Below are 26,965 nucleotides of genomic sequence, written 5' to 3'. Positions count from 1 at the left end.
ATGACTGGAGGCTCACTAGTGTCATCCCACATCAGTGGAGCGGTAAGAGATGAGGCTGGGGAGAGGAGAAAAGCAGTCATGATACAAAGGGGAGGCCGTTAGAAGAGGCAGATGGGATCTGATTGGAGTATTTTTTTTAATGGAAAGATAATTGCTTTACAATGCTCTGTTGATTTCTGCTGTACATCAGTGAGGATCAGCCATAACTATATATGTATACCCCCTCCTTCTTGAGCCTCTCTCCCTCCATCCTCCCTTCCCACCTCTCTAGGTCGCTACAGAGCACCAGGCTGGGCTCCTTGTGTTATACATCAGCTTCCCACTGTCTATTTTACACATGACAATGTATATCCGTCAGGGCTACTTTCTCAGTTCGTCCTTCCCCAGCTGTGTCCACAAGTCCAGTCTCTACATGGGCATCCCCATTTCATCCACACAAACAGGCTCATCAGTATTATTTTTCTAGATTCCATATATATGCATTAATATACAATATGTGTTTTTCTCTTTCTGACATACTTCACTCTGTATAACAGGTTCTAGGTTCATCCACCTCACTACAACTGACTCAGATTTGTTCTTTTATGACTTAGTCCGTTCCGTTCCGTTTCGTCGCTCAGTTGTGTCCGACTCTATGCGACCCCGTGGACTGTAGCCTACCAGGCTTCTCCGTCCATGGGATTCTCCAGGCAAGAATACTGGAGTGGGTTACCGTTTCCTTCTCCAGGGGATCTTCCCGACCCAGGGATCGAACCCGGGTCTCCCGCATTGGAGGCAGACGCTTTAACCTCTGAGCCACCAGGGAAGCCCCATGACTTAGTAGTATTCCATTATATATGTGTAGTATTCCACTATATATGTGTACCACAACTTCTTTGATCCATGGTGGTGGCAGTTTAGTCGCTAAGTCGTGTCCAGTTCTTGTGACCCTACAGACTGTAGCCTTCCAATCACCTCTGTCCATAGGATTTCCCAGGCAAGAATACTGGAGTGGGTTGTCATTTCCTTCTCCAGGGGATCTTCCTGACCCAGGGATCAAACCCAGGTCTCCTGAATTGCAGGCAGTCTCTCCTGCATTGCAAGTGGATTCTTTACCAACTGAGCCATCAGGGAAGCTTCTTTATCCATATACCCTGAGAAAACCACAATTTAAAAAGACACATGTGCCCCAATGTTCATTGCAGCATTATTTACCATAGCCAGGACATGGAAAGTAACCTAGATGTCCAATGACAGATGAATGGATAACGATCAGGGTTTTTAGAAGATCAGTCTGGTGAGGGTGCAGAGAACAGCTTTTTAGGTGGCGAGAGTGGAGCAGGTAGACCTGTATGGAAATGAATGCATTAGTACAGGCAAGATGGTGGTGGTGTGGGCTTTGGTGCCTCCTAGTTCAAAGCAAGGAGAAGGCAATGGCAAGCCACTCCAGCACTCTTGCCTAGAAAATCCCATGGACAGAGGAGCCTGGTAGGCTGCAGTCCGCGGGGTCGCTACGAGTCTGACATGACTGAGCGACTTCTCTTTCTCTTTTCACTTTCACGCATTGGAGAAGGAAATGGCAGCCCGCTCCAGTGTTCTTGCCTGGAGAATCCCAGGGACAGGGGAGCCTGGTGGGCTGCCGTCTATGGGGTCACACAGAGTCAAACACGACTGAAGTGACTTAGCAGCAGCAGCAGTTCAAAGCAGACAAGCTATAAATGTTTAAAGGAATATTACCAATAAAATAAAACCAATCCTAAGGGGAAATTAAACAAAAAATAGAATCAGCATATATATAATACACAGATTTCTTATCCTGAAATACTTAAGGTTTGGCCTCCAGTTTCCTTGGAAAGCACGAGTAACAAGAATATGTTCTCTCAAGTCTGTCCCTTCTTGTCCCCCAAATTCCCCTCTGTGGCCCTTCACTAATTCCCCCTTACCTTGAGGCATGCAGCTCAAACAGAGCCTTCCTCCCTTCTAGTCTCCAAGTGGACAAAAACTGAGCAGCCTTAAGTCCCAACCCTATGTAGAATGGCCATTACATCTCTCGGTGCACACAAGCCAAGTAATAAACATTACAGACACAAATGTTTCTTTCACTGTCTCTCATGTTTGGATAACAGTACTTCCCAAAAGAACCATACTGGAAATTTCCTGGCAATTATTTTAACTATTATTTATTCTAGAACAAGACTAGTGGGGGAAATGGTTTCAATGCCTGACCACAGTGATATATTTATCACTTTTAGAAACTCTTTCCAGCACTGGTTACTACAAAAATAAAGTTAACACTTTAATATCCTTTTTAAAAAATGTATCTGTCTGTACCAGGTCTTAGTTGCAGCACATGGGATCTATTTCCCTGATCAGGGAACTAGATCCAGTGATCCTCTTCGTTGGAAGCGTGGAGTCTTAACCACTGGACCACCAGGGAAGTCCCAAAGTTAACCCTTTTTAACATAATGGTTCAGTTCAGTTCAGTTGCTCAGTAGTGTCTGACTCTGCAACCCCATGGATGGCAGCACGCCACGCTTCCCTGTCCTAACCTAACATGATGGTTAGGTGGTGGAAAAGGTGATGTAGTGTTCAAAGCACTTCCTATATGGACTCTTGCTTGACAGCTTGGATGAAACCCTATGACAGTGGTTGAGAATGAAGCCTCTGTTATCAGGCTGCTGGGGTTCAAATTCTGGCTTCTCCACTTACTGTATAGCTTACAGCTTGTTTTTTAATTTCAAATAAGCCAGAATTTCATCTGTAAAATGCGAGTTTGTTACACTCCAAAGAATCTGAAATTGGTGAAATATAGTGAGAACTTTTAGTGAATGCTGGAGAGTTTCTAAGTCTGGTCTATTACCAGTCTCTATTTCCTCCATTTTAATCTTTCTACTTCTTTCTACTTTCTAATCTTTCTACTTTAATCTTTCTCCCCAAAACGTTCACATCAACACACACACTATCGCGCAGATGCACAGTATTAGGTAAGAGCCTGCATCCTTGGAGAAAGTGGCATTTAACCAGTATATGCGTATCTGTCTATTTACTTAAATAAACCTTTCTAACTTAGCACAGATTAAAACTCCTGAAAAGGAATAACTTGATTTCAGAGCCTGCATCCAACCCCCTCACCTGTAGGCTGAAAAACTTTCAATAACTCCCTTTTTCCCATGGGGGAAAAAATATCCACTCTTTTTTTTTCCCCAGGAGCTCACAGACTATAAGAGCCAGCTTTGTGGGAAACTCGGATTCTACCAACTGTTCCCCAAACAATTTGTCTGAGTATAAAGAATATTAAGATCTAATGAGGAATAGTTCAGACTCTGTCAACACTGGGAATGGGTGAGCCAGGTTTGAAACAAGTAATAAGGTTCATAAAAAACCCCCTAAGAAAGTCTCCTAAATTCTGGCCTCTGTAACTAGCCCCTGGGTCGCATTTACAGAATGGACACCAGGGGGTAGCAAAATCTCACTCTCCGAGTTCTCAGTACTAATTATAAGGAGGCCTGGGGAGGCTGGATGTCTAGAGAGCTCATAACCCATTGATGGACAAGAGTTCCAGCTCCCTGCCTCTGACTGTTCTGGAAAGATGGGCACTGAGGTTTGCTGCCCTCGTTTTTTTTTTTTTTTTTTACGCTATGGAGCAGAGGGATCTTCTTGCCTCCAAAAGAATGAATATTTTCTCTCCTCTTTTCCAGACCCGGCGGAGAAAAGGGCGGAGATTAGCATTCAGAGGAGGTGAGAGAAGAGCCCATCACCTAGGCGACGCCCCCTCCATCCCCACCCTTCAGCCTGCCTCCGTTCCAGAGACTGCCCTCAGGACGTTTTCCAAACGTCACCCCCTCCCCAGTCGCAGTGGTACCTGCATTCACGTCCGTCTCTGGGGTCTATTTGGCTCTCCTATCTTGTCAAATGCCCACTCTTTAGAAGTGCCCCTGCCCACCCCTGGCACGGCTTCCAGGGGAGCCTGCTCAGAGGAGGGGCAAAGCATCTCCTTGCTATGCCTAAGCCTCCTCTGGCCCTCCTGGGAGACCCTCGCCAGGGCTTCATTTGCCATCCAGACGAGGTGGAGGATGGGTGAGACTAGAACTTTCTTAACTAGCCTACCCTCTTTGTCTACTGCGTCAGATTGCCATCCCCGCCACCAAGAGCTCTAGGGGCCCCAGGAGACTCTCTTTCGCCACCCCCAAAGAAGGAAGGGTCTGGAATCCGGAGGTGGGGCTGCTGAACGGGGTCTGGTGCCTTCCCTCCGCTAGCCAAGGGAGTGGATGAGGGATTCACAGGGGAAGGGGCAGCGAGGAAAGAAGTCAGAAAACGTCCGCCTCGGCAGGAGGATCCTGATCCCGGGACTCTGCGTGCATTCAGCCTCGACGTCCAATCCCCCTCCCCAAGCCTTCCCGCTCCCTAATTCCCCCACACCCCCGCCCTCCCCAGGCCGCACAGAGGAGCCCATTGTCGGAGCCCGAAGGCTCGAGGCCGGAGGAGATGGGAGGGGAAGAAGGATGGCAGGCAAGCCCCTGGAGAGTGGAAGGAATCCCCCGATTTTCTTGCCCCCAGCTCCGAGGGAAGCTAGCAGGGGCTGTGTGTGTGTTGGCGGGGTGGGGGGGTGGGGACTGTGTTCTGAGCTCCAGGTGCTGCCAATGCTGCCAAAGTCTGGCAACCGAGGGGAGAAGAGGTTCCCAGGCGAGTTAGACTCAGGAAGCTTCCGGCCATCAAATGACTCCATTCCTCGGCTGCGGACCCCAGGGAATTCACGCACGCCCCAGTCTCTGGACAGTCCCTTGCGGAGACTAAACTGATGGCCTAGGGAGCTAGGCGGAGGCGGGAAAAGAGGGGCATCTTCGGCGGGACGGGCTTCCGAGGGTCAGGGTCTGGGAGACCCGCTGGAGGGCGGGGCGGGGGAGGACGAGGGTTGCGGGAGAGCCGGGCAGATCGGCTGCGGGCGTCGGGGGGAGAGGCCAGAGGCCCGGCGCGGGAGCGGGCGTCCCGGCAGGGGCTCGGACGCGGAGGCGGAGGCGGGCCCTGCAGGGCGGGGCGAGGAGGGGCGGCCGTCTCGACCCTCCCTGCCGGGGCCCCGCGGCCTGGGCGCCCGAGCGGGCCGAGCCGCCGCCGCGGCCGGAGCTGTCCCCTCGCCAGAGCCGGCGAGACGCGAGCGGCGGGAGGGAGGCGGCGGCGCGCCCGGCCCCGCCCGCCGGCCCGAGCGTCGGACGCGGCCGCGAGCCGAGCCATGGTGAGTCCCGCGTCGCCACCCGCTGTCCCCTCCGCTTTCGCGCCGTCCTCTGCGGATCGTCAGCCCCCAGCTGGGTGCCTCCTGCCCCAGCTTGGAACTCTTGAGCGCTCTTGGGACTCTGCTTCCTCCCATCCCCCGCTTCTTTTCTTTGATCTGCCTGTCTGCCCCACTGACTCTGACCCCACTGGGTATTGCCCTCACGCCTTTCTTCCCCTCTTCTGCGCGCCCTCCCCCAACCTGCCTTAGGTCTCGCCCCCTAATCCACATACCTCCCCTCGCCCTCCTCTGTCCTGACTTGTGCTTTCCTTTGCAGGATCTTTCCTCCCCCTCCCGGTCCAAACTCCTTACCCGCGGGAGACCCCTGCGGGTTCGTGCTGCAGCGGCCCTGGAGGGGGACCCGGCCTCGGGTCATGAGAAATGACCTGCCTGGAACCACCATTTTCCATCCCGGGCCCCACCCCGGGCCCACCCATCCGGCCCTGGGGGACCGGCCACAGCTGCGGCTGGGCTGGGGCCAGGGACCTCGTCAAAAAGGGAAATTCCCGCGGAGAAAGAGATGCTGCCTCAGAGTAGTGGACAGAGTGGGGAGGGGGCCCACAGTGCCAGGGGGCGTAACGATGCCAGAGTCGCCCCGAGATGCGATGGGGGGAGGAGTGCCCCGGAGGTCCCGCTGCAGGGAAGCGAAGCACTGTCTCGGAGCATTCCCGCTGCAGCGGGCTGGGGACCCTGGCAGCAGCAACTCGAGGGCACAGGAAGCAGAAGGGCGCTGCTAGGGGACGGCCGTGCCTATAGCAGTGGACATGGTCCTGTGAACTTTCACTCCAAAAGTACTCTCTAAAGAGCCATTGCAGGTGTGGGCACCTCCAGGGAGAGCGCCCACTGCGGAGGGATGGGGGGGCACGGCCATGGGGGCGCTCACAGCACGGAGTGGAGGAGGGGGAGAGGCCCTGCCAGGGGGCGCTCCCAGCAGGGAGTGGAGGAGGGGTAGGAGCACCACCGGGGTTGCTCCCTCTACAGAAGGAAGGGCAGCCCCTGGCAGGGAGACTGGAACAAGAAGAAAGAGGAACTGGGCCAGGGAGAGCTGACTCAGTCTCTCTGCTCTCCTCCTTGGTCCGGGCCGGCTGGAGGCCGGGTCGCTGAGCTCCTGCCCGCCCTTTCCCACCCCAGACCCCTCCTCCCCTCCTGCCGCTGCCGTTTCCTGTGGCTGAGACTCTCACTCAGCCATGAGCTCACCGCCCCTAATGGGTTGCAGCTGCCTCGCTGCTCCAGCTCTAGCTCCCCCTTCCCGGCCTCCGAGGGGACAGCCCACTCTGCCTCACCCCGCCCATCCGCACCCTCCCCCACCCACGCTCCCGGAGCTGGCCGGGTCCCCGGAACACTGGGGGGTCTGTCTGCTCGCCCACACACCTTGGGGCCGGGTCTCGGTGCTGACGCACTGACTGACGGTCTCTGGAGTGGCTGCCTCGCTTCTCTGACTGTCGGGACAGGCTGGTAACACTCAGGCTGGAAGGACTCAAAGTAAAATATGCAGTTTTATCCTCAGGGCAGAGCCGGCGGAGTAGGGGGCGGGGAGGGCAGTGCGGAGTAGAGAACTAAGTAAACACTTCAATTCGAGCATCACCCTTGCCCAGTTACAGCAAAGAAATCTGATAAAAGGAATTTCAAAGCCACCTTGAAAGAGAAGTAAGTTTGTAAAGGAATAGCCTGAGGGGTGGTGTTTAGGTTCTGAGATGGAGAAAGATATCCAACTGATTCACTTAGGGAGGTGAGTCTGGAGGAAACAGGGCTGAGAACTTTTGAGAGAGTGGCCCAGGATGGAGGTTGTCAGACAGGCCTCACAGAAATCAGAAAATATTTCAGCTCCAATATATACCAGCAAGGCCTCCTCCTCCCTTCCCTACATGTTCCTTTTGTGACTTTTCCCTCTTTCAGCTGTCCCCACCCAAGTCTTTGTAACCTAATCCAGCATACTCCGGGAACGGGTGATTCCTTCAGAGCCACTGGAGAGGATGAGGGGTGCTAGAAAGACTCAAGACAGAGAGCCGTTCAGTCCTTCTTCTTCCCACCCAGTGACCATTAGCCTGCGATTGCTCATGGGTGGTGGCACCTCTACTTAAGAAGGGGGTCTTTGGTTGGCAGGCCCTGTGAGGAGGGACTAGTAGAATGGCTGTGTCAAAAGGCTTCACCCTGCAGAACTCTCAGCCCCCTGTGACTTCCCTGATAGCCCAGGGGCCCATCGCTTCTTGAGGAAGAGGGCCTACGCAATTATCCCAATGTGCAAGAACCAGGTTCAGCCCTGATAAGACATTCACAGAAAAGTCTCCCCAGATCTCCAAAACCAAGGTCTCAGAGTGCACTCTGATTGGCCCAGCCCCACTCCCATCTCATTCAGCCAGCATTTCCTGACTGCCTTCTCTCTACACACACTTTGCACATGATGGGGCCCCTGGGGGACAACACCAACCTTTAAGGATCCATGCTTGGGTGAGCTCTAGGGACACACTGTTTGATCTTCTCTCTCCCAGGAGCCTGAGCCAGTGGAGGACTGTGTGCAGAGTACTCTAGCGGCCCTTTACCCGCCTTTCGAGGCAACAGCCCCCACGCTGTTGGGCCAAGTGTTCCAGGTGGTGGAGAGGACTTATCGGGAGGATGCGCTGAGATACACACTGGACTTCCTGGTGCCTGCCAAGCACCTGCTTGCCAAGATCCAGCAGGAAGCCTGTGTAAGTGAACACGTTCCTGTTCTGTCTCCCCTAAGATCCACTGCCTCACCCCAGACACCAGTCAGACTAATTTCCCCCGACCCGAAGACACTGCCTCGCCAACACTGATGCCCCCAGAGACACTTACCACTCTGATACTAACACATAGACACTCATCTTCCCAAATATTGAGCCCTGAGAAACATCAACTCCCAAAGATGCTGACCCTCCAGACCAAATTCCAAACATTTCCCTCCTCATATCAATTTTTTCAAGATACTGACTCCCCCAAGAATGACTCAACAAAGTCACTTATACAGCTCTGAAGACCTCCTAAGAGTCTCCAACTCCTCCAAAACAATGGCATCTGCTGACCACATCTTTATAATGACTCAGTTCTTCCCCTCCTACTTGTAGAACCAGCTTCCTAGAGAAGCTTCCAGAAAACCGATCAGTCCCAATCCTTTCCTCTGTCACATGCACACGGCAAGATATCTCCTTTTGCACCCCTGGAGTCATAACCCACCAGGCATAAGGCCACTCCTGCCTAGGCTAGTCCCATTCTAACTAGCCCCTCCTGCTGGCTTCATCAGCAGAGGCCTGAGCACAGCCTGCCCCCTATCTCCCCAGGCCCAGTACAGCGGTTTCCTCTTCTTCCACGAGGGCTGGCCCCTCTGCCTGCACGAGCAGGTAGTGGTGCAGCTGGCCGCCCTCCCCTGGCAGCTGCTGCGCCCGGGAGACTTCTACCTGCAAGTGATACCCTCAGCAGCCCAAGCACCCCGCCTGGCACTCAAGTGCCTGGCCCCAGGGGGTGGGCGAGTGCAGGAGCTGCCTGTGCCTAATGAGGCTTGTGCATACCTGTTCACACCTGAGTGGCTACAAGGCGTCAATAAGGACAGGCCAACAGGTCGCCTCAGCACCTGCCTTCTGTCTGCGCCCTCTGGGATTCAGCGACTGCCCTGGGCCGAGCTCATCTGCCCTCGATTTGTGCACAAAGGAGGCCTCATGGTTGGACATCGGCCAAGCACACTACCCCCAGAACTGCCCTCTGGGCCCCCGGGGCTCCCCAGCCCTCCACTCCCTGAGGAAGCCTTGGGCACCCGGAGTCCTGGGGATGGGCACAATGCCCCCGCTGAAGGACCTGAGGGCGAGTATGTGGAGCTGCTGGAGGTGACACTGCCTGTGAGGGGGAGCCCCATGGATGCTGAAGGCTCCTCCGGCCTCTCCCGGACCCGGACAGTACCCACACGCAAGGGTGCTGGAGGGAAGGGCCGGCATCGGAGACACCGGGCGTGGATGCACCAGAAGGGTCTGGGACCTCGGGACCAGGATGGAGCCCGGCCACCTGGTGAGGGGAGCAGCACTGGAGCCTCCCCTGGGTCTCCCCCGGGAGCTGAGGTTGAGGCTCTCCCAGAGGCAGCAGCCCTGGAGGTATCCGAGCCCCCGGCAGAGGGACTGGGAGAAGCCTCCGAGTCTTGCCCTCTGAGACCAGGGGAGGTTGGAGCAGGACCAGGCCAGGGGGCTGAAGGGCTGCCTGGTACCCCTCGGAGAACAGGCAAAGGAAACAGGAGAAAGAAGCGAGCTGCAGGCAGAGGGGCTCTTAACCGAGGAGGGGAGAGTGCCCCGCTGAGCCCTGGGGACAAGGAAGAGACCAGCCACCAGGAAGCCCTTGTCAGCCTGCCCCCACCCAACGAACATGAGCTTCCAGGATGTAGCCCCGTTAAGGAGGAACATGAAGGCTCGGGGAAGCCAGAATGTGAGCCAAGAGAGGAGCTCAAACCAGCAGACGAAAACCAGCCTCGGTCCCAAGAAGTCTGCGGGCCTGTAGAAGAAAGGGCCAGAGAAAGAGAACAGGAGGGGCTAAGCCTGGCGTGCATGGCAGGTGAGACAACATTGAGGCCAACAGGGCAAGGGCTGGGCTGGGTGGGGCCTAGGGAAGGGGGATGGAGGAAAAACAGAGGTGAGGCTGGGAGCGGAACAGCCAGCCCTGTCCTCACTTCGGGCCCATAGCTCTGCCCTGTGTCTGCAGCGCCCAGTGATCCAGAAGGGCTCCTCTCCGACCCCCTAAAACCACCCCCAGAGACTGTACAAGAAGTGCAGGGGGAGAGCATTCCGGAAGAATGCCCCCCAGTCTCCATCTCTGATGACCCTGGTGTAGCTTGGGACTTAATGGCATCTGGATTCCTCGTCCTGACTGGTCAGTGGGCAGTAGTGGCTGAAGGGAAGGGGTTGAGGCAGGAAAAGCCTCCAGGGTGGGCTGCAGAGGGAGGCGGGGTAGACGGGAGGTAGCCAAGGCCTGCCCCCAGCCAGGACAGCCTGGCCATTTTGTGTCCTCAGGAGGGGTGGACCAGAGTGGGCGAGCTCTGCTGACCATTACCCCACCGTGCCCTCCCGAGGAGCCCCCACCCTCCCAAGACGTGCTGAGCACTGCTCTTCATTACCTTCACTCACTGCTCAGGTAACTGAGGCCCGGGCTGACACCCTGCACAGTAACCTCCTCGGTCATCAGGACCCTGCCCTCTCCTCTCCACAGGACACTGGCCTCTAGGACACCTACTTCTACAACCCTCAGATTGTTCAAGTCATTGACGTCTGACTTCCTGACCCCTGACTTGCAGAATGTCTTCATCAGTCCTCAAAATCAACCCTGCTGACGTTCAGTCTCCTAAGATGCTACCTAGATTATAAAAATGTTGATTCTCTCATCCAACAACTATTTCTTGAGCCCCAGAACCTATTAGGCTAGGTGCTGGCATTGAATTTATATCCTTCTGGAGCACAGAATTCCTAACTTTTTAAACTCTGATCCCCCGACCCTCTAGTTGTATGAATGTAGACTCCTAATTGCTAGTCATCACTGTCTCTTGGACACACATCCCAGGCTTTGTTTGATTCTTTGCCCATTGCTAGGATCTAACTTCTCCTGAGGCTGAGTGACACTCACACACACACTCGTACACGCACACTCTCTCTCTCCTTGGCTCTTCTGCCCCCACAGACCTGATCTACAGATATTGGGGCTGTCTGTCCTGCTGGATCTTCGCAAGGCACCCCCACTGCCTCCAGCTCTCATTCCTGTCCTGAATCAACTTCAGGTAACAAATCCCTTGAAATGATTACTTCTTCTGGGCCCTAACTCTTCCCTAGTGGTCATTCCAGGCCACCTAGTCGCCTGTAGTTTAGGGTTATTCTTCTCTGCCTTCAGGACTCGGGAGACCCTGCCCTCATTCAGCGGCTCTTGCTTCTCACTCTTGATGAGCCTCCAGCTGAACTCCATGGACTTCAGGTTTGAGCTCCTCATTCCCACCTAGTTCCTATCAATGATGGAGAGAGAAGAGGCTAGTTGGAGCCCCTGGTGAATCCCTGAATCCCTAGGTGCCAGGCCCCAAACCCCCGTCTTCATGTGTCTACAGGGTGCTGAGTTGCTATCAGAGGGTGATCTGAAAAGAGTGGCCAAGCCAGAGGAGCTGCAGTGGGACTTGGGAGGTCACAGGGAGCCCTCTCCTAGTCACTGGGTAGAGACACACCAGGTAAGCTTCCTCTCCCCAACCCAGGACACTGGGAGCCAGGAGTGACCGAGCAGAGGACGTTTCTAGGGGAAAATGGCAAATCTGAGACTTGACCAAGGAGCTGGGAAAGAGTGGTTTCCCTTCCATTTAGTTCAATAAGTAGCTATGGTTCACAATTCAACATGTGTTTATTAGCAAATTCAATAAGTACTTATGAGCAAAAGATTGTGTGTTTTCCCAGGGCTACTGGGAAGATGGGAAGAGTATATTAAATAAATTCTTTTTTTCCTTCTAGTTTTGAGATATAGTTGACATACAGCACTGAACAAGTTTGAGGTGTACAGCACAGTGATTTACATACAATCATGAAGTGATTACCACACTAGTGAATATTCATCATCTCATATAGATACAAAATTAAAGAAATAGGAAAATTGTTTTCCTTGTGATGAAAACTCTTAGGATTTACTCTTAACAACTTCCATATTTAACATACAACAGTGTTAATTATATTGTTTTGTACGTCACTTCCCTAGAACATATCACATCTTGTAACTGGAAGTTTTACCTTTTGATTGAGTGAGTGGGTAAAAATTGCTCAGTTGTCCAACTCTTTGAAACCCCATGGACTATACAATCCATGGAGTTCTCCAGGCCAGAATACTGGAGAGGGTAGCCTTTCCCTTCTCCGGTGATCTTCCCAACCCAGGGATAGAACCCAGGTCTCCCACATTGCAGGAGGATTCTTTACCAGCTGAGCCACCAGGGAAGCCCAAGAATACTGGAGTGGGTAGCCTATCCCTTCTCCAGGGGGTCTTCCTGACCCAGGAATTGAACCAGGGTCTCTTCCTTTGCAGGCAGATTCTTTACCAGCTGAGCTACCAGGGAAGCCCTGATCGTCTTTGTCCAATCCCCACTCCCCCTCATCTATACCCTTTAAAAAACAAAAATCTGATCTCTTTTTCTATGAGTTTGTTTTATTTGTTTTTTTTTTTTATTTGTTTTTGAAGTATAATTGACCAACAACACTATTTTAGTTCCTGGTATACAAGAGTACACTCAATATCTCCATACTTTTCAAAATGATCACTGTGACGTCTAATTAACGTCTGTCAGCACACAAAGATATTACATAATTACTGACTATATTCCCCACACTGTACATTTCATACCTGTGACTGATTTACTTGGCAACTGAAAGTTTGTACTTCTTAATCTCCCCCACCTATTTCTCTCCTCTCCCTACTCCCTCCCTTTCGGCAACCATCTGTTTGTTCTCTGTATCTATAACTTTGCTTCTGTTTTGTTATGTTTATGCATTCGTTTTGTTTTTTAGGTTCCACATATAAGTGAAATCGTTCAGTACTTGTATTTTTCTGTCTGACTTATTTCACTTAGCATAATACCCTCTAGGCCCATCCATGTTGTCACAAATGGCACGATTTCATCCTTTTTATGGCTGAGTAATATTCTTGTGTGTGTGTGTATACACCACTTCTTTAGCCATTCATCTACTGATGGGAACTTAAATTGGTTCCATATCTTGGCTATTGTAATAATGCTGCTGTTAACATAGAGGTGCATATATATTTTCTAATTACTGTTTTCACTTTCTTTGCATTAAATACTCAGGAGTGGAATTGCTGGATGGTATGGTAGTTCTGTTTTTAATATTTTGAGGAATATCCATACTGTTGTCCATAGTGCCTACTCCAGTTTACATTCCCACCAACAGTGCATGAGGGTGCCCTTTTCTGCACATCCTCACCTATACTTATTCTGACAGGTGTGAGGTGCTATCTCATGGCAGTTTTGATTTGCACATTCCTGTTTATTAGTAATGTTGAGCATTGCTTCATGTGCCTATTGGCCATGCGACAATGTCTATATGTCTTCTTTGGAAAAATGTTTATTCAGATCCTCTGTTCATTTTTTAATTGGGTTGCTTGCTTTTTTGATATTGAGTCGTATGAGTTCTTCATATATTTTGGATATTAACCCCTTATAGGATATATTGTTTGCAAATATCTTCTCCCCTTCAGTAGGGAGTTTTTTCATTTTGTTGATGGCTTCCTTCCCTGCACAAAGGTGATGTAGTTTGATGTAATCCCATTTGTTTATTTTTGCTTTTGTTTCCCTTCCCTAAAGAGATGTATCCAAAAAAATAATACTAAGATGTCAAGAAGCATATTGCTTATATTTTCTTCTAAAAGTTTTGTTATTTCAGGATTTACATTCAAGTGTTTAATCAATTTAGAATTTATCTTTGTGCATGGTATGAAAGAGTAGTCCAGTTTGATGCTTTTGCAGGTAGCTGTCCAGTAGTTCCAACACCATTTATTGCAGAGATGGTCTTTTTCTTTTGTATTTTCTTGCCTCCTTTGTCATAGATTAATTGGCCATATGTGTGTAGATTCATTTCTGGGTTCTCTATTCTGTTCCACTGATCAGAATACTGGTGTCTGTGCCAGTATCATACTGTTTTGATTACTGTAACTTTGTAGTTACAGTTTGAAATCAGGGAGCATGATACCTGCAACTTTGTTCTTTCTCAAGATTGTTTTGGCTATTCAGAGTCTTTTGTATTTTCATATAAATTTTAGAATTATTTGTTCTGGTTCTATGAAAAATGCCATTGATATTTTGATAGGGATTGCCTTGAATCTGTAGATTGTCTTGGGAAGTATGGACATTTTAACAATATTAATTCCGCCAATCCATGAGCATGGTATATCTTTCAATCTGTTTGTGTCATCTTCAGTTTCTTTCATCAATGTGTTATAGCAAGTACAAATCTTTTACCCCTTTAGTTAGGTTTATTCCTAGGCATTTTATTTGTTTTGATATTATTATAAATGGAATTGTTTGCTTCATTTCTCTTTCCAATAGTTCATTGTTAGTGTATAAAAATGCAACTGATTTCTATATGTTAATTCAGTATCCAGCAATTTTATTGAATCCATTGGTGAGTTACAGTAGTCTTTTGTTGGCTTCTCTAGAATTTTCTGTGTATAGTATCATATTATCTGCAAACAGTGACCATTTTACTTCTTCCTTTTCAGTTTGGAAGCCTTTTTATTTCTTTTTCTTCTCTGATTGCTGTGGCTAGGACTTCCAAAACTATGTTGAATAAAACTGGTGTAAATAGATGTCCCTATCTTGTTCCTCATCTTAGAAGAAATGCTTTTAGCTTTTCATCATTGAGTATGATGTTAGTTGTGGGTTTGTCAAAAGTGGCCTTTATGATGTTGAGGTGTTTCCCTCTTTACCCATTTTATTGAGAGTTTTTTTTATCATAAGTGGATACTGAATTTTGTGAAAATGTTTTTCCACATCTATCAAGATGATCGTATGATATTTAGCCTTCATTTTGTTAATGTGGTGTTTCACATTGATTAATTTGCAGATGTAGAACCATCCTTGCATATCTGGAATAAATCCCACTTAATCATGATGCATGGTCCTTTTAATGTATTGTTGGATTTGGTTTACTAATTTTGTGCTGAGTGTTTTTGCATCTATGTTCATTAGTGATATTGGCCTGTAATCTTCTCTATTTGTGATTTTTAACATGACATTAAATAACATATCATTTTTGGTGGAAGATAAATTAGAAACAACAGGAGAAGCATGCAGAATGTCACTGAGGTTCTAGAAAGAGCTGACTCAGAGGGGCTGATTCTGGTTCCATGTGATCTGTAACAAGTTACTTCTGGAGATGGTGTCTTCCTGTCCCTGCTCCCTGCACCAACATTCCAGCCTCAAGATTTTTGCCCACAAAGTACACCAATTGGGACATCTCTGATTTTATGAATCTGAATACTGTCTTCAAGAAAAGAGATCTGAACATGATCTGAGCTGAGTATTAAAGGGGGTCTGTAACATGGTCTCTAAGCTGTGGATCAAAGGGGAAGTGCACCTGAATAGGCAGAGAGGTGGGTTTTATAGTGTGAAGAGGCAGCGCAGATGAGGGAAAGGAGATTCATGTTTACTAAGCTGTAAAATGTGTCTGCTTATGTTAATGTGTCTGCTATGCTAACTGCTTATTTAGGGTCGTCTCTTTAAACCTTTAAATCTGGTAGGTCTTTACAGTTGAGAACACTGAGTTTCAGGGAATTTTCTGGACCTGCCTAAAATCATATAGTTAGTAAACAACAACCTACTTACTGACTGAATCCAGCATTGCCTCATAAAAGTCTCTAGGGTTGCCCCACCTCCACCCTCGGGCTTAGGCCCCTTATCCTAGACTCTGTCCCTGGACTCCATCCCCCTGTATTTGTTTCAGCAAGTGGCAAGGCTGTGCCGCCTGTGCCGAGGTGTGCTGGGCTCTATACGGCAAGCCATTGAGGAACTAGAGAGACCAGCAGAGCCAGAGGGAGAGGTATGAAATGAGTTGGGACAAAAGGGCATGAGGTGGAAGTGTGGATGGGGCTGAGCTGAGCTGAGGACCTTCTGGTGGAACCCTGTCGATTTCTCCCTGCCCGCCAGGAGGTGGTAGGAATGCCTGAGCCCCTGCAGAAGGTACTGGCAGATCCCCGGCTGACGGAGCTGCAGAGGGACGGAGGAGCCATCCTAATGAAGCTGCGCTCCACCCACAGCAGCAAGTACGAGGGATGGGTGCATGGGGGCGGGTGGGCATGCGCGATGGAGACACAGCAGAGAACTGCCAGAAAATTCTTACTAAGCGTGTTATCTGGACAGGATATCATGCTTCTCCATTTACAACCCTCATCACATCCCCAGGTGCTAGTCATGATTATGAATGGAGATTTGGAGGATCAGAAACGCTTAATGTCTTGGCAAGGTCAGTCAGTAAATGGAAGAGTCAGGATTCAGATACAGGCCCATCTGCTGACCAAGGATGCTGTGTCACCCCTCACGTTGGAATGCAGGGATGCAGTGGGGTTGGAGGGGAGCTTGACAAGGGCAGTGATTAATTCTGCCCCTCTTCCTCCGCAGGCTGGAAGGCCCAGGTCCAGCTGCACTGTATCAAGAGGTCGATGAAGCCATTCACCAGCTCGTGCGCCTCTCCAATCTGCGCGTGCAGCAGCAGGAGCAGCGGCAACGCTTGCACCAATTGCAGCAGGTGAGCCAGCACCCCTCCCCCAGGCCTCTCTCCACCTGAGGGCCTGGCCTCCAGCAACGCTTTTCCCACTGATACTTACAGTTGATGGTGATCTCCTAACCCGGCTTGAACAACACTCCCTCCCTCCTCATCTCCTTGGAAGTTGATCATGGTCAGTGTGAGATTCAGCAAGAGGGAGATGGCATTTCAGCACCAGCAAGGAAGAGAAGACAGATCTCCCCTTCCCACTGTTGATATTTGATCAAGGGTCCTTAGAAATTGTGAGATGCTCGGGTGCCCTTGGGGACTGTAGGAAGAGTCTATTGATTCTGAGAGCCTACCTCCTTAGCTCAGAAATAACAAATGCCTATTGACACCAGCTCAGTCCACCCCTTAGGCAATATCATCCCCAAACCTGAGCCTGGAAAGGTCCCATCTATCTCCACCTTAGAAGGAGAGGATGATGGAAGCTGCTAAATGCCTTGGAAACTGAAGTCTCTTTATGAGAAAGATTCAGGGATAAGGCTTGCTCTTTTGAACCTTAATTCTTTTCTCCTGGGGTTAAGGGCTCCATAGAGATTTGCTTTCCACCCTACCTTGTAGGGTAAAGGGAGCTTTGAAATCTGATTTCTCCTCCATAACTCCTAAGTGTGCTGAGTAATCACCTCATGGACTGCATGTGGCCTCAGGGGAAGGGTCATCTCAGGGTCAATGACAACAGAGGGTAGGGGCAGGGCTGTCTATCTGAGATTTCTGCATATTTAGCTTCCTCCATTGCAGCATCTGGGTTTCCCTGGTGGCTCAGACAGTGAAGAATCTGCCTGCAATGCAGGAGACTTGGGTTTGAGGCCTGGGTTCAATCCCTGGGTTGGAAAGATCTCCTGGAGGAGGTCATGGCAACCCACTCCAGTATTCTTGAGTGACTAAGCACACACACATTCCAGCATCCAGGTCTGTGAACCAGTGAAGTTGCTCAGTTGTGTCCAACTCTTTGTGATCCCATGGACTGTAACCTACCAGACTTCTCCATCCATGAAATTTTCCAGGCAAGAGTACTGGAGTGGGTTGCTATTTCCTTCTCCAGGGGATCTTCCTGACACAGGGATCAAACCCAGGTCTCCCGCATTGCAGGCAGACGCTTTACCGTCTGAACCACCAGGGTGTCTGGTGGAGTCCTCTTCCAGGCACTCTGCTTCACATGAATCCTAACTCCCTACTTCTCCTACTGTTTGCTTGCTTACTTATTAGCTGTTTTCCTCCTGTTTAAAAACTGTTAGCACACAGGATTTGGAGTCTAAGGTACTCAGTCTGAGTTGTGCTCTGCTAAGAGTGAGGTGTTGGACAAGCTTTGAAACATCTCTGAATTCCCACGTCCTCGTCTGCAGAATGGGGGTGACAGTAAGGCCTACCTCACGAGGGCATTAGGATGATCAAATGATTTCAGCAGAGGACTGCAGAAGTGTTTATTGTTGGCACAGGTTATTGGGAACATTCTCCGACTTCTTGTCCTCAGGCTGTCTTGCCCCAGCTTCCAGCCTTTCTTCAGAGGAAGGAATTACCATCCCTTTTTGGTCAAACATCCCAGAACCAACATGAGAGTTCCTAGAGCCCCATAATAGGCAACCAGAGCTACACACACACACACACAAACCTGAGTTGTCTCTCCAGGCCCAGTCCCTGGAACTACTGCCCCCCTGTCACTAGGCTCTGTAAATGTGAAATTTCTTCTGGCCCTCATGCTTCCAGTTCACACTAGTTTTATCTATTTCAGCTCCAGGCATAGCCCTGGAGCCCTAGCACAGGTCTCTCAGTGCCTCCTAACAGCCCAACCTCCCCTTCAACTTGTGTTTTACAAGGATCTCCTACTCACTTTCTCACTTGACCCTTGTGGAAATTATCACCACTCACTGTTGTTTCCACTTGACAGCTGAGGTGACGTGGTTTCCCCCAACTTCTACAAGTTAGGGTGGTGAGGTAGGAGCTGGACCTCAGCTTTCCTTCGCCCTGCCTGCCCCATTCTCCCTCATGGCCCTGCTCTCCCACCCTGTCTGCCCCAGGCACTGCAGTGGCTCTCGGGCCCCGGAGAGGAGCAGCTGGCAAGCTTTGCCATGCCTGGGGACTCCCTACCTGCCCTGCAGGAGACAGAGCTACGATTCCGGGCTTTCAGTGCTGAGGTTCAGGTGAGAAGGGGGAGCAGGGAGGAAGGGGAGACTGCTGGACTGAGAGCCAGGCCTCAGAGCAGCCTTGCTTCTCCAGGAGCGCCTGGCTCAGGCAAGGGAGACCCTGGCCCTGGAAGAGGACGCTGCCTCCCAGAAGCTTCTGGATGTCTTTGAACAGCACCTGGAGCAGGTGGAGAGTGGCCTCCATCGGGCTCTGCGGTTACAGCGCTTCTTCCAGCAGGTATGTGCCGAGCCTTTTCTTCTGGTGCCCACCGCCACCTTTCTTCTGCCTGGAGAAGCTGATTAGGGAGCTGTTAGAAGCCAGGACTTAGGAGGCCTCCCCTGGGCTTTGACTCTTGGCTCTATCACCCACCTGATGAATGACCTGGGACAGGAGACTACACCTGAGTGTGCCTCGTGGCACCTACCTCAAAGGGCTGCGTGAGGATTATATAAGCAGTATGTACAAGCACTCAGTACAGAGCCTGTCACTTGTAATTTCGGTGTATTGGCCATCTTCATCTAGGCCCCTCTGTCTCCATACCAGCTCAGAGTAACGCATTAGGCAGTGATGCAGGACAGTGAGGGGAGGTGTTCTGAGGGGCGGGTGCTGGTGCTGGGCTTTGGGAAGCCATCAGTGAAGAAGGACAGGAGCTGCCATGGGGCAGCTCGTGGGAGTGGCCTGGGACCTCACCCTTTTCTGTCCCCACTCCCCATCCCTTTGGCCTTGCAGGCACACGAATGGGTGGACGAAGGTTCTGCAAGGTTGGCAGGAGCGGGACCAGGGCGGGAGGCAGTGCTGGCAGCCTTGGCCCTGCGGCGTGCCCCGGAGCCCAGTGCTGGCACCTTCCAGGAGATGCGGGCCCTGGCCCTGGACCTGGGCAGCCCGGCGGCCCTGCGAGAATGGGGCCACTGCCGGGCCCGCTGCCAAGAGCTAGAGAGGAGGATTCAGCAACAGCTGGGGGAGGAGGCGAGTCCCCGGGGCCACCGGCGACGACGGGCAGACAGTGCCAGCAGCAGAGGGGCCCCGCGGGGCCCCCACAGCCCCTCACCCAGCCTCAGCTCCCTGCTGCTCCCCAGCAGCCCTGGGCCACGGGCAGCCCCGTCCCACTGCTCACTGGCCCCCTGCGGGGAGGACTATGAGGAGGAGGGTGCCGAGCTGGGTCCAGAAGCAGAAGGCAGACCACCAAGGACTGTGCTGATCCGAGGCCTGGAGGTCACCAGTACGGAAGTGGTAGACAGGACGTGCTCACCCCGGGAACACGTGCTGCTGGGCCGGGCCGGGGGACCAGAAGGGCCCTGGGGAGTGGGCACCCCCCGGATGGAGCGCAAGCGGAGCATCAGGTGAGAGCCCAAGCAGCAGACCCAGCTGCCCCGCAGTAAAAGAACGTGACATTGTCGGGGTGGTGACTGCCTCCCATGCCACAGCCTCCCGTCTCTCCCTGTGGTACCTGCAGCACCCAGCAACGTCTGGTGTCTGAGCTGATTACCTGTGAGCAAGAATATGTGGCTGCCTTGAGTGAGCCGGTGCCACCCCCGGGGCCTGAGGTGCCCCCAGAATTGCGGGGCACCTGGGCCGCTGCCCTGAGTGCCCGGGAGAGGCTCCGCAGTTTCCACCGGACACACTTTCTGCGGGAACTTCAGGGCTGCGCCACCCACCCCCTGCGCATTGGGGCCTGCTTCCTTCGCCATGTGAGTCAGCCTCTAAAATTTCTTCCAGGGCTTCTCCCTTCACATGTCTTAGCCCCATCCACTGTCCCTCCTTCTCAGTACCTCTCTCCTCCCCACTCCCCCCACCGGAATGTGCAGTCCCAGATACTGGGGCCTAGTGATGTTTGCTGGGCTCCTGGATCTACTCCGCCTCTGTGTCCCCAACATCAGGGCTGCCTGACCTTTGCTCTCTCCACCGGAGCCTGTCATTCCCCCAGGCAGACTGAGTGCTCCCTGGGGGCCGGTCCCTCCTTCCGGCCGCACAGGATGTGGAGGAGGAGAGGGAAAGGCTGGTCTGCGGGGCCTCATGGAGATGACTTACTGCTTCCCTACTGGCACAGGGGGACCAATTCAGCCTTTATGCCCAGTACGTGAAGCACCAGCACAAACTGGAGACCGGTCTGGCCGCCCTCAGCCCCCCAACCAAGGTAACTTTTTCTCCTACTCTCATGAGAAGGGCAGAAGCCAGGAAGATGTAAAATTCAGCCAACCTCAAAATCTCTCAGGGAAAAAAAAGCTTTCCTAGACGTGCCGCGGAGCATCAGCTACCAGTAACCTCCCAGAATTGCTGAGGGTGGGGCACGCACTGGTCTGGGAGCCAGGTGAGGCTGGGATCATATCCGGTCCTCCTGAGGACTTTGGGCAAGGGTCTTGATTCCTCCAGGCCGCTGTTTCTGTATCCAGTAAAAGTGAGCAGTACTCACTCATCTAACTAATGGACTGCTCGGAGGGTCAAAAGACCTCACATCAAAAGATGTGAAAGTGACTTCAAAAGTTAAAAGCCGGAGGATACAAGGGATTATTTGTATTCCTCTTCCATTCTCCTTTAAGATATAGAGGATGTCTGAGTCTCATGCAGGCCTCCCACCTCCTTTCTTTCTGCGGAAAGTTTTTCACCTTACCTTTGGGTGTATCTGGGCTTATGGGTGCGTGCTAAGTTGCTTCAGTCATGTCCAACTCTTTGTGACCCTATGGACCGTAGCCTGCCAGGCACCTCTGTCCATGGGATAGACAAGAATCTCCAGGCAAGAATACTGGAGTTGGTTGCCATGCCCTCCTCCAGGGGATCTTCCTGACCTGGGGCTCAAACTTGAGTCTTTTAAGTCTCCTGTATTGCCAGGTGGGTTCTAGTACCACCTGGGAAGCCCATCTGGGCTTGATCTACCCCTAAAAACCCAGAGTACTGCCCATCTTCCCCAAAGGTCTTAGCACCTCCCCTCATTCCTATCTGTTTCCTCCCCATACTAGGGCGCCTTGGAGGGGGGCCCTCACCTGCCCCGGGCCTTGCAGCAGCCCCTGGAGCAGCTGGCCAGGTATGGGCGGCTCTTAGAGGAGCTCCTAAGGGAAGCTGGGCCTGAACCAAGTTCTGAGCGCCAGGCCCTTGGGGCTGCTGTGCAGCTGCTCCGGGAACAAGAGATCCGTGGCAGAGACCTGCTGGCTGTAGAGGCGGTGCGTGGCTGTGAGGTAAGGGCATGGCTCCAGACACAGCAGCCCAGGCTGCCCTGTGACCTCAGGAGCAGTGTGGGCTGGTAACCAGGGAATTAGACTCAATGTCAGAGGGCCCCAGGCTGTCATTTCTAACAACATGGACAGCTTTGGTCAAGTCACTGAACTTCACTGGTCCTCAATTTCCTCACTACTAATAAAGAAGCTATGTCCTGCCCGACATCCCATGACCCTGTATCTGCCTCTGCTTTCCTATTCCTTTCCTAATCCTCATCTACATTTACCCTGCAGTTCATTCTGTATCTCAACACTCAACACATACCTATTCTCCTCTCCTTAGGCTCTTTCCAGCCCTAAGGTTCCAGAACAGCTTGGAAGCCTACCTCCATTGGGTTAGACCTCTTTTCCCTTCAGGTCTTTGCTGATTTGATTCTCTTCCTGGGGCAAAATGGTGCTTTGGTCCCCAACATGCAAAGCCTTACCCACTGGAGGCTCTAAACCCTACTGTGTTATCCATCTTCTGTCTTCAGAGGCAGGGCTGTGCTGCCAACGCCAGGTGTGCTGTGCATGGTGATCAGTAGATGGATCCTAGGCCGGGGGCTTTCCTGATTTCCTGACTCTGCCTGAGAACCAGTGCTTTAGGCCCCTGGCCCTATAAACCCCATTTTTACGCTCCATAAAATACATATAAAGGGCTCCAGGGCCAATGACTTTTCCTTTTGCTTTCCCCAGATAGACTTGAAGGAGCAGGGGCAACTGCTGCACCGGGACCCTTTCACAGTCATCTGTGGCCGAAAAAAGTGCTTTCGCCAAGTCTTTCTCTTTGAGCATCTCCTCCTGTTCAGCAAGCTCAAGGGCCCTGAGGGGGGCTCCGAGACCTTTGTTTACAAGCAGGCCTTTAAGGTACAATACCTGGGGGCAGGGCGGTGGTGGGAAACCACAGGGACGGGACAGGAAATCATGCTCTTCTTGAAAACTCAGAATGTTCTGGAAAACTCAATCCCAACCCAGGTTCAGAATCTGTATCATGTAGAACAAACAGGCTTTGGCCTGTAATCAAACATCAGGTTAGGATATCGAGGAGACAGACATCCTTGTCATTGGTCTACTGCACGGGGTTCTTATTCGCACAGGAGACTCATGGGGCATTCCAAACCAGAAGGGAGGAGGACCTTTCCCATTAAGAACACACATGCTTTCTGAGTTAGGGATGGTCCCTGGGGGGTGAAGAGAGGACACTATAAACACAGCTTAACTTATGGAACTGAAGAAACCAAGAGGAGGGAGGGAGGAGGCCTTGCTTTAGGGAAACAGCCTTGATACCCAGATAAACAGCAGCAGCAGCCTAGTCCCAGATCAGGCAATGTGGCCTGATTCAAAGAGCTTCTCTGACTTGGTCCTCCCACACTAGTTCCAACAAAGTCCAGTTTAGAGAAAAAAGCTTAGGTTTGGAATAACACAGCCATGGGCTTGGACTTTCTCTAATAAGCTATGATAAGCCTTTGGACAAGATGCTTTGGGTATTATACAGCCCCCCCTTCTGTAAATCGTGGTTGTTATGAAGGCTAAATGTAGAGCATTTGGCACAGGGTAGGTGTTGAGCAAACATTTACTGAGCATCTCCCAGATGCCAAGCGAAGTGTAGTGCTTTTCCACATGGCGCCATCTAGTCAGGACGCACTTCACCTTCACCCACACTCCTCTGCTCTTTCTCAGACTGCCGACATGGGGCTCACTGAAAACATCGGGGACAGTGGGCTCTGCTTTGAGTTGTGGTTTCGGCGGCGGCGCGCACGAGAGGCGTACACCCTGCAGGCGGCCTCACCAGAGATCAAACTCAAGTGGACGAGTTCTATTGCCCAGTTGCTGTGGAGACAGGCAGCCCACAACAAGGGTACCGGGCAGAACCGGGAGAGGGTGTGCTTGGGACCAAGGTTTTGGCAGGAGGTTAGCTGGAGAGGGCCTGGGGAAAAGAGGGTATAAGATGGAGGATGATGTATGGGAAGGTTCGACAGGACAGAGATTGTTGACATAGAAATTAATCTAAGGTGTACCAAAAGAAGAGGAAGCCACTACATTTCAGGAAGGGGGGCAAAAGAGAGTCAGAGTGTGTTCAATGCACCTGCCTTGCCTTCCAGAATTTAATTTCTGTTAGCAGACCTAGTTTGTTGGTTTTGTTTTGAGCGGTCTTTTGCTAGTTTTCGTTTTTCATTTTTAATTCTCTTTAATTCTCACTCCACTCATCTGAAAAGTGGAAAGTAACATCTACACCTTGGTATAATAGGAAGGATTAAATAAGGTGATATATATGGAAACACTTGATAAACTGTAAAGGTATGTAAAAATGGGAATTTTGCTCTTAATTCTCAAGATAAAAGGAAGAAGGTGAGTATTAGAAGAGAAGCAGGAATGCCAAATGGGCAGGATGCAACAGGTAGAAGAGACAGATGTCTGAGGGGGGCGTCAAGGACCACCATCATCCATGTCGTAACAGTCAACAGGAGAATAGCAAGAGGCGCCAAGGGAATGGGAGTGAGGAGCGACGAGCTGGGAAGGCGCAAAGAGCCGGTAACATGGTCTCTGTTCCCTAGAGCTCCGAGTGCAGCAGATGGTCTCCATGGGCATCGGGAATAAGCCCTTCCTGGACATCAAAGCACTTGGAGAGCGGACACTGAGTGCCCTGCTCACCGGGAGAGGTGAGGGCCGGACTGCTGGGGGGCGGCCCCCAGAAGTCAAGACCGTGAGGGTGAGCACACAGCGAGCAGTGTGGGGGAAAGAGAGGAAGGGCCACAAGTGGCTATGTCTTCTCAGAATCTGTGGGACTGACTGGGAGGCCCTCTAGGAGATGAGGGTCATTTCAGGGAGCCAGGAGGGCTTTCCCACACCAGCACCCCAGCCCTCCACCTCCCCCACTCTCTGCAGCCGCCCGCACCCGGGCCTCGGTGGCCGTGTCATCCTTTGAGCATGCCGGCCCCTCCCTTCCCGGTCTCTCCCCGGGAGCCTGTTCCCTGCCTGCCCGCGTCGAGGAGGAGGCCTGGGATCTGGACGTCAAGCAGATTGCCCTGGGTGAGGCACCTCTCAAGGGGTGGCTCCCAACAGCTGGATCATCATGGTGATGTTCAGGCTGCTTGCTGCTGAGCAATTCCTTTCTCTAGCCAGGTGGCCCAGTTGCCATGACAACTATGTACAGCTTCCCCATTGCTAAAAGAGCCTTCCATCTGGTTGCTAGGGTAATGCTTACAGCAGCCTGTTGCTAAGAAGCACTTCCTCTGTACCTCTCTCTCTAGCTCTCCTTGGGTTTCTATGGAAACTGCTTCAGCTTCCTGTTGTACCCTCCTGGTTCACCACGGCAATCCTTATAGTTTCCTGTCGCTTCTTCCCTGGTTGCTCTAATGATGCCGCTGACAATTTCCTGCCTCTTGGTAGGGGGGTTCTCTTGCAACTGGATTGCTATGGTGACTTACAGCTTCCTGTTGCTATGGAGCTTTTTCTTCCCTGATGGAGCAGCTTGGTTGCTTAAGGTAATCTAGAGGGGTTCTGTACTCTGCTCTCACCCTAGCTTCCCCTCCAGCCCCAGAAACACTTGACTCTTCTGGAGATGTGTCCCCAGGACCGAGAAACAGCCCCAGCCTGCAACCCCCACACCCTGGGAGCAGCACTCCCATTCTGTCCAGTGGAGGGATCTTAGGGCTATCCCGGCAGGTAAGTCCCTGCAGTAGTGCTGAGAATGGGGTGGGCTCTTCTGATGTTCAGCTCATGAGGGGCAGAGGAACCAGTGAGCCTGTGCTCCCACAAGGCTACAGGTTAGATGGATGTATTGTCCAGTCTGCGCTTCTCCTCTCCTCCAGGCCTGGCTGAGAGGGATGAAGGTCAGAAGTGAAAAAGAATCTTTAGTAAGGAGTGTACTGCAACAGTGAGAGAAAGGGGAGAATTCTAACAGACTGGTTTGAACTTGGATTCAATCAGCAAAACTCAGGAATGATGAGGGGGGGAAAGCTGAACTAACTGACAAGCTTGGGAGAGAGGAAGGGTTATATAACCTCTCCATACAAGAGATCATTTCCTACGCTTTAAACTCATTGTAGTTTCTCTTCCTTCAGAGTCATACCCGGGCCCTGAGCGACCCCACCACGCCTCTGTGACTGGGTGAGTTGGTACCCCCTTGCTACCACTTCCAACATCCTTCTCCCTTCCCTTCCCTAGCTGCTTGGGAGTCAGCTTCTTCCCTCTCCCAACCCATCTTCCCTCTTCTTTCCTGGCTTCCAGAGAAGATCCGGAGTTTGGCTAGCGCCCCTCCTGTCAACACACTTTGGGCTGGGATGCTGAGGGCACATAGTGGAGGACTGGAAGACCACTGAAGTTCTTCCCTCTGCTTCCTGGACAGAGAGGAGGTCAAAGAACTAGTATGTTTCCCTGCTACCACTGTCTCTAGCTCTTCCCAACCAGGTGCCTTCCTGCAAGAACCAGAGTGTCCGCACTTGCTTGCCTTTATACCCTGGAGGTGGGGAAATTTTCCCCTGTCCAGTCCTTCCCCATCCAGGGCCAGTGCATACTCCCAGGACACCGCTCCGTGTCAGCCCTGCCTCCATAGCCTGTGTTCTCCCCTCATGCCGCCCCCTGACTCTTCCTGAGAAGACTCATCTCTGCCAGTTCCTGGCAACTCCGTTCTTGGGGCGGGGGCGGGGGCGGGGGGTGGGTCATAGGACACGGAGCTATGCAAACCATTACAGAAGAGTGGGGCAGGGAACTGCAAACTTTATATATGTAATTACTGTTATTATAATACTATTGTTATATTAAATATATTTACTCACACTTTGTCTCCGAACAGCTAGAGCAGACCTCAGGGTTGAAGTGATACCACTAACTTGAGCACTTCCGCTCACCCGATCGTTAACTAGAACACAGAAAATAAAGCCAAGGCTGCAAGGTACACTGTACCCCCTTACTGGCACAAAGCTGGGCCTGGGTGAACGTGCACCCTCCCAGAGGAGTGGCCTCCAGAGGCTTGAAGTTCCTCCTCTCATTCTGCATGCACTTCCTGAGGCTGAGCTGGTTACTAGCACCATCCAGCAGTTTCTCAAGATGACATTGTCAGATCACAGTACAGGAGAACAATATTCTACTTGTTAAAATACTAATTCATGGGCCCCACCCCAGAGCTG

General features: G+C 51.6%; 1 protein-coding gene across 1 annotated transcript; it reads left to right on the top strand.

The window, feature by feature from the left end:
• ARHGEF40 (Rho guanine nucleotide exchange factor 40) lies at window positions 1–26,497 on the top strand. The gene is made up of 26 exons (XM_055436803.2): window positions 1–42; window positions 4,236–4,454; window positions 4,787–5,209; window positions 7,735–7,932; window positions 8,542–9,793; window positions 9,941–10,108; window positions 10,249–10,369; window positions 10,910–11,006; window positions 11,117–11,197; window positions 11,325–11,441; window positions 15,706–15,801; window positions 15,909–16,024; window positions 16,380–16,506; window positions 18,543–18,665; window positions 18,742–18,885; window positions 19,378–19,988; window positions 20,102–20,336; window positions 20,696–20,782; window positions 21,603–21,818; window positions 22,533–22,703; window positions 23,517–23,694; window positions 24,392–24,496; window positions 24,723–24,866; window positions 25,360–25,502; window positions 25,901–25,946; window positions 26,067–26,497. The coding sequence occupies exons 1-25, from the start codon at window positions 1–3 to the stop codon at window positions 25,940–25,942; spliced, it is 5,256 nt and encodes a 1,751-aa protein (XP_055292778.2). The 3' UTR covers window positions 25,943–25,946; window positions 26,067–26,497.
• Window positions 26,498–26,965: the final 468 nt, after the last annotated feature.

Source organism: Moschus berezovskii, chromosome 9 (assembly GCF_049115385.1).
Source record: "Moschus berezovskii isolate FMDL1 chromosome 9, NW_MosBer_1.0, whole genome shotgun sequence".
Classification (NCBI taxonomy): domain Eukaryota; kingdom Metazoa; phylum Chordata; class Mammalia; order Artiodactyla; family Moschidae; genus Moschus; species Moschus berezovskii.
The sequence above is the reverse complement of the archived record's forward strand: the minus strand, read 5'-3'. Positions and strand labels throughout refer to the sequence as shown.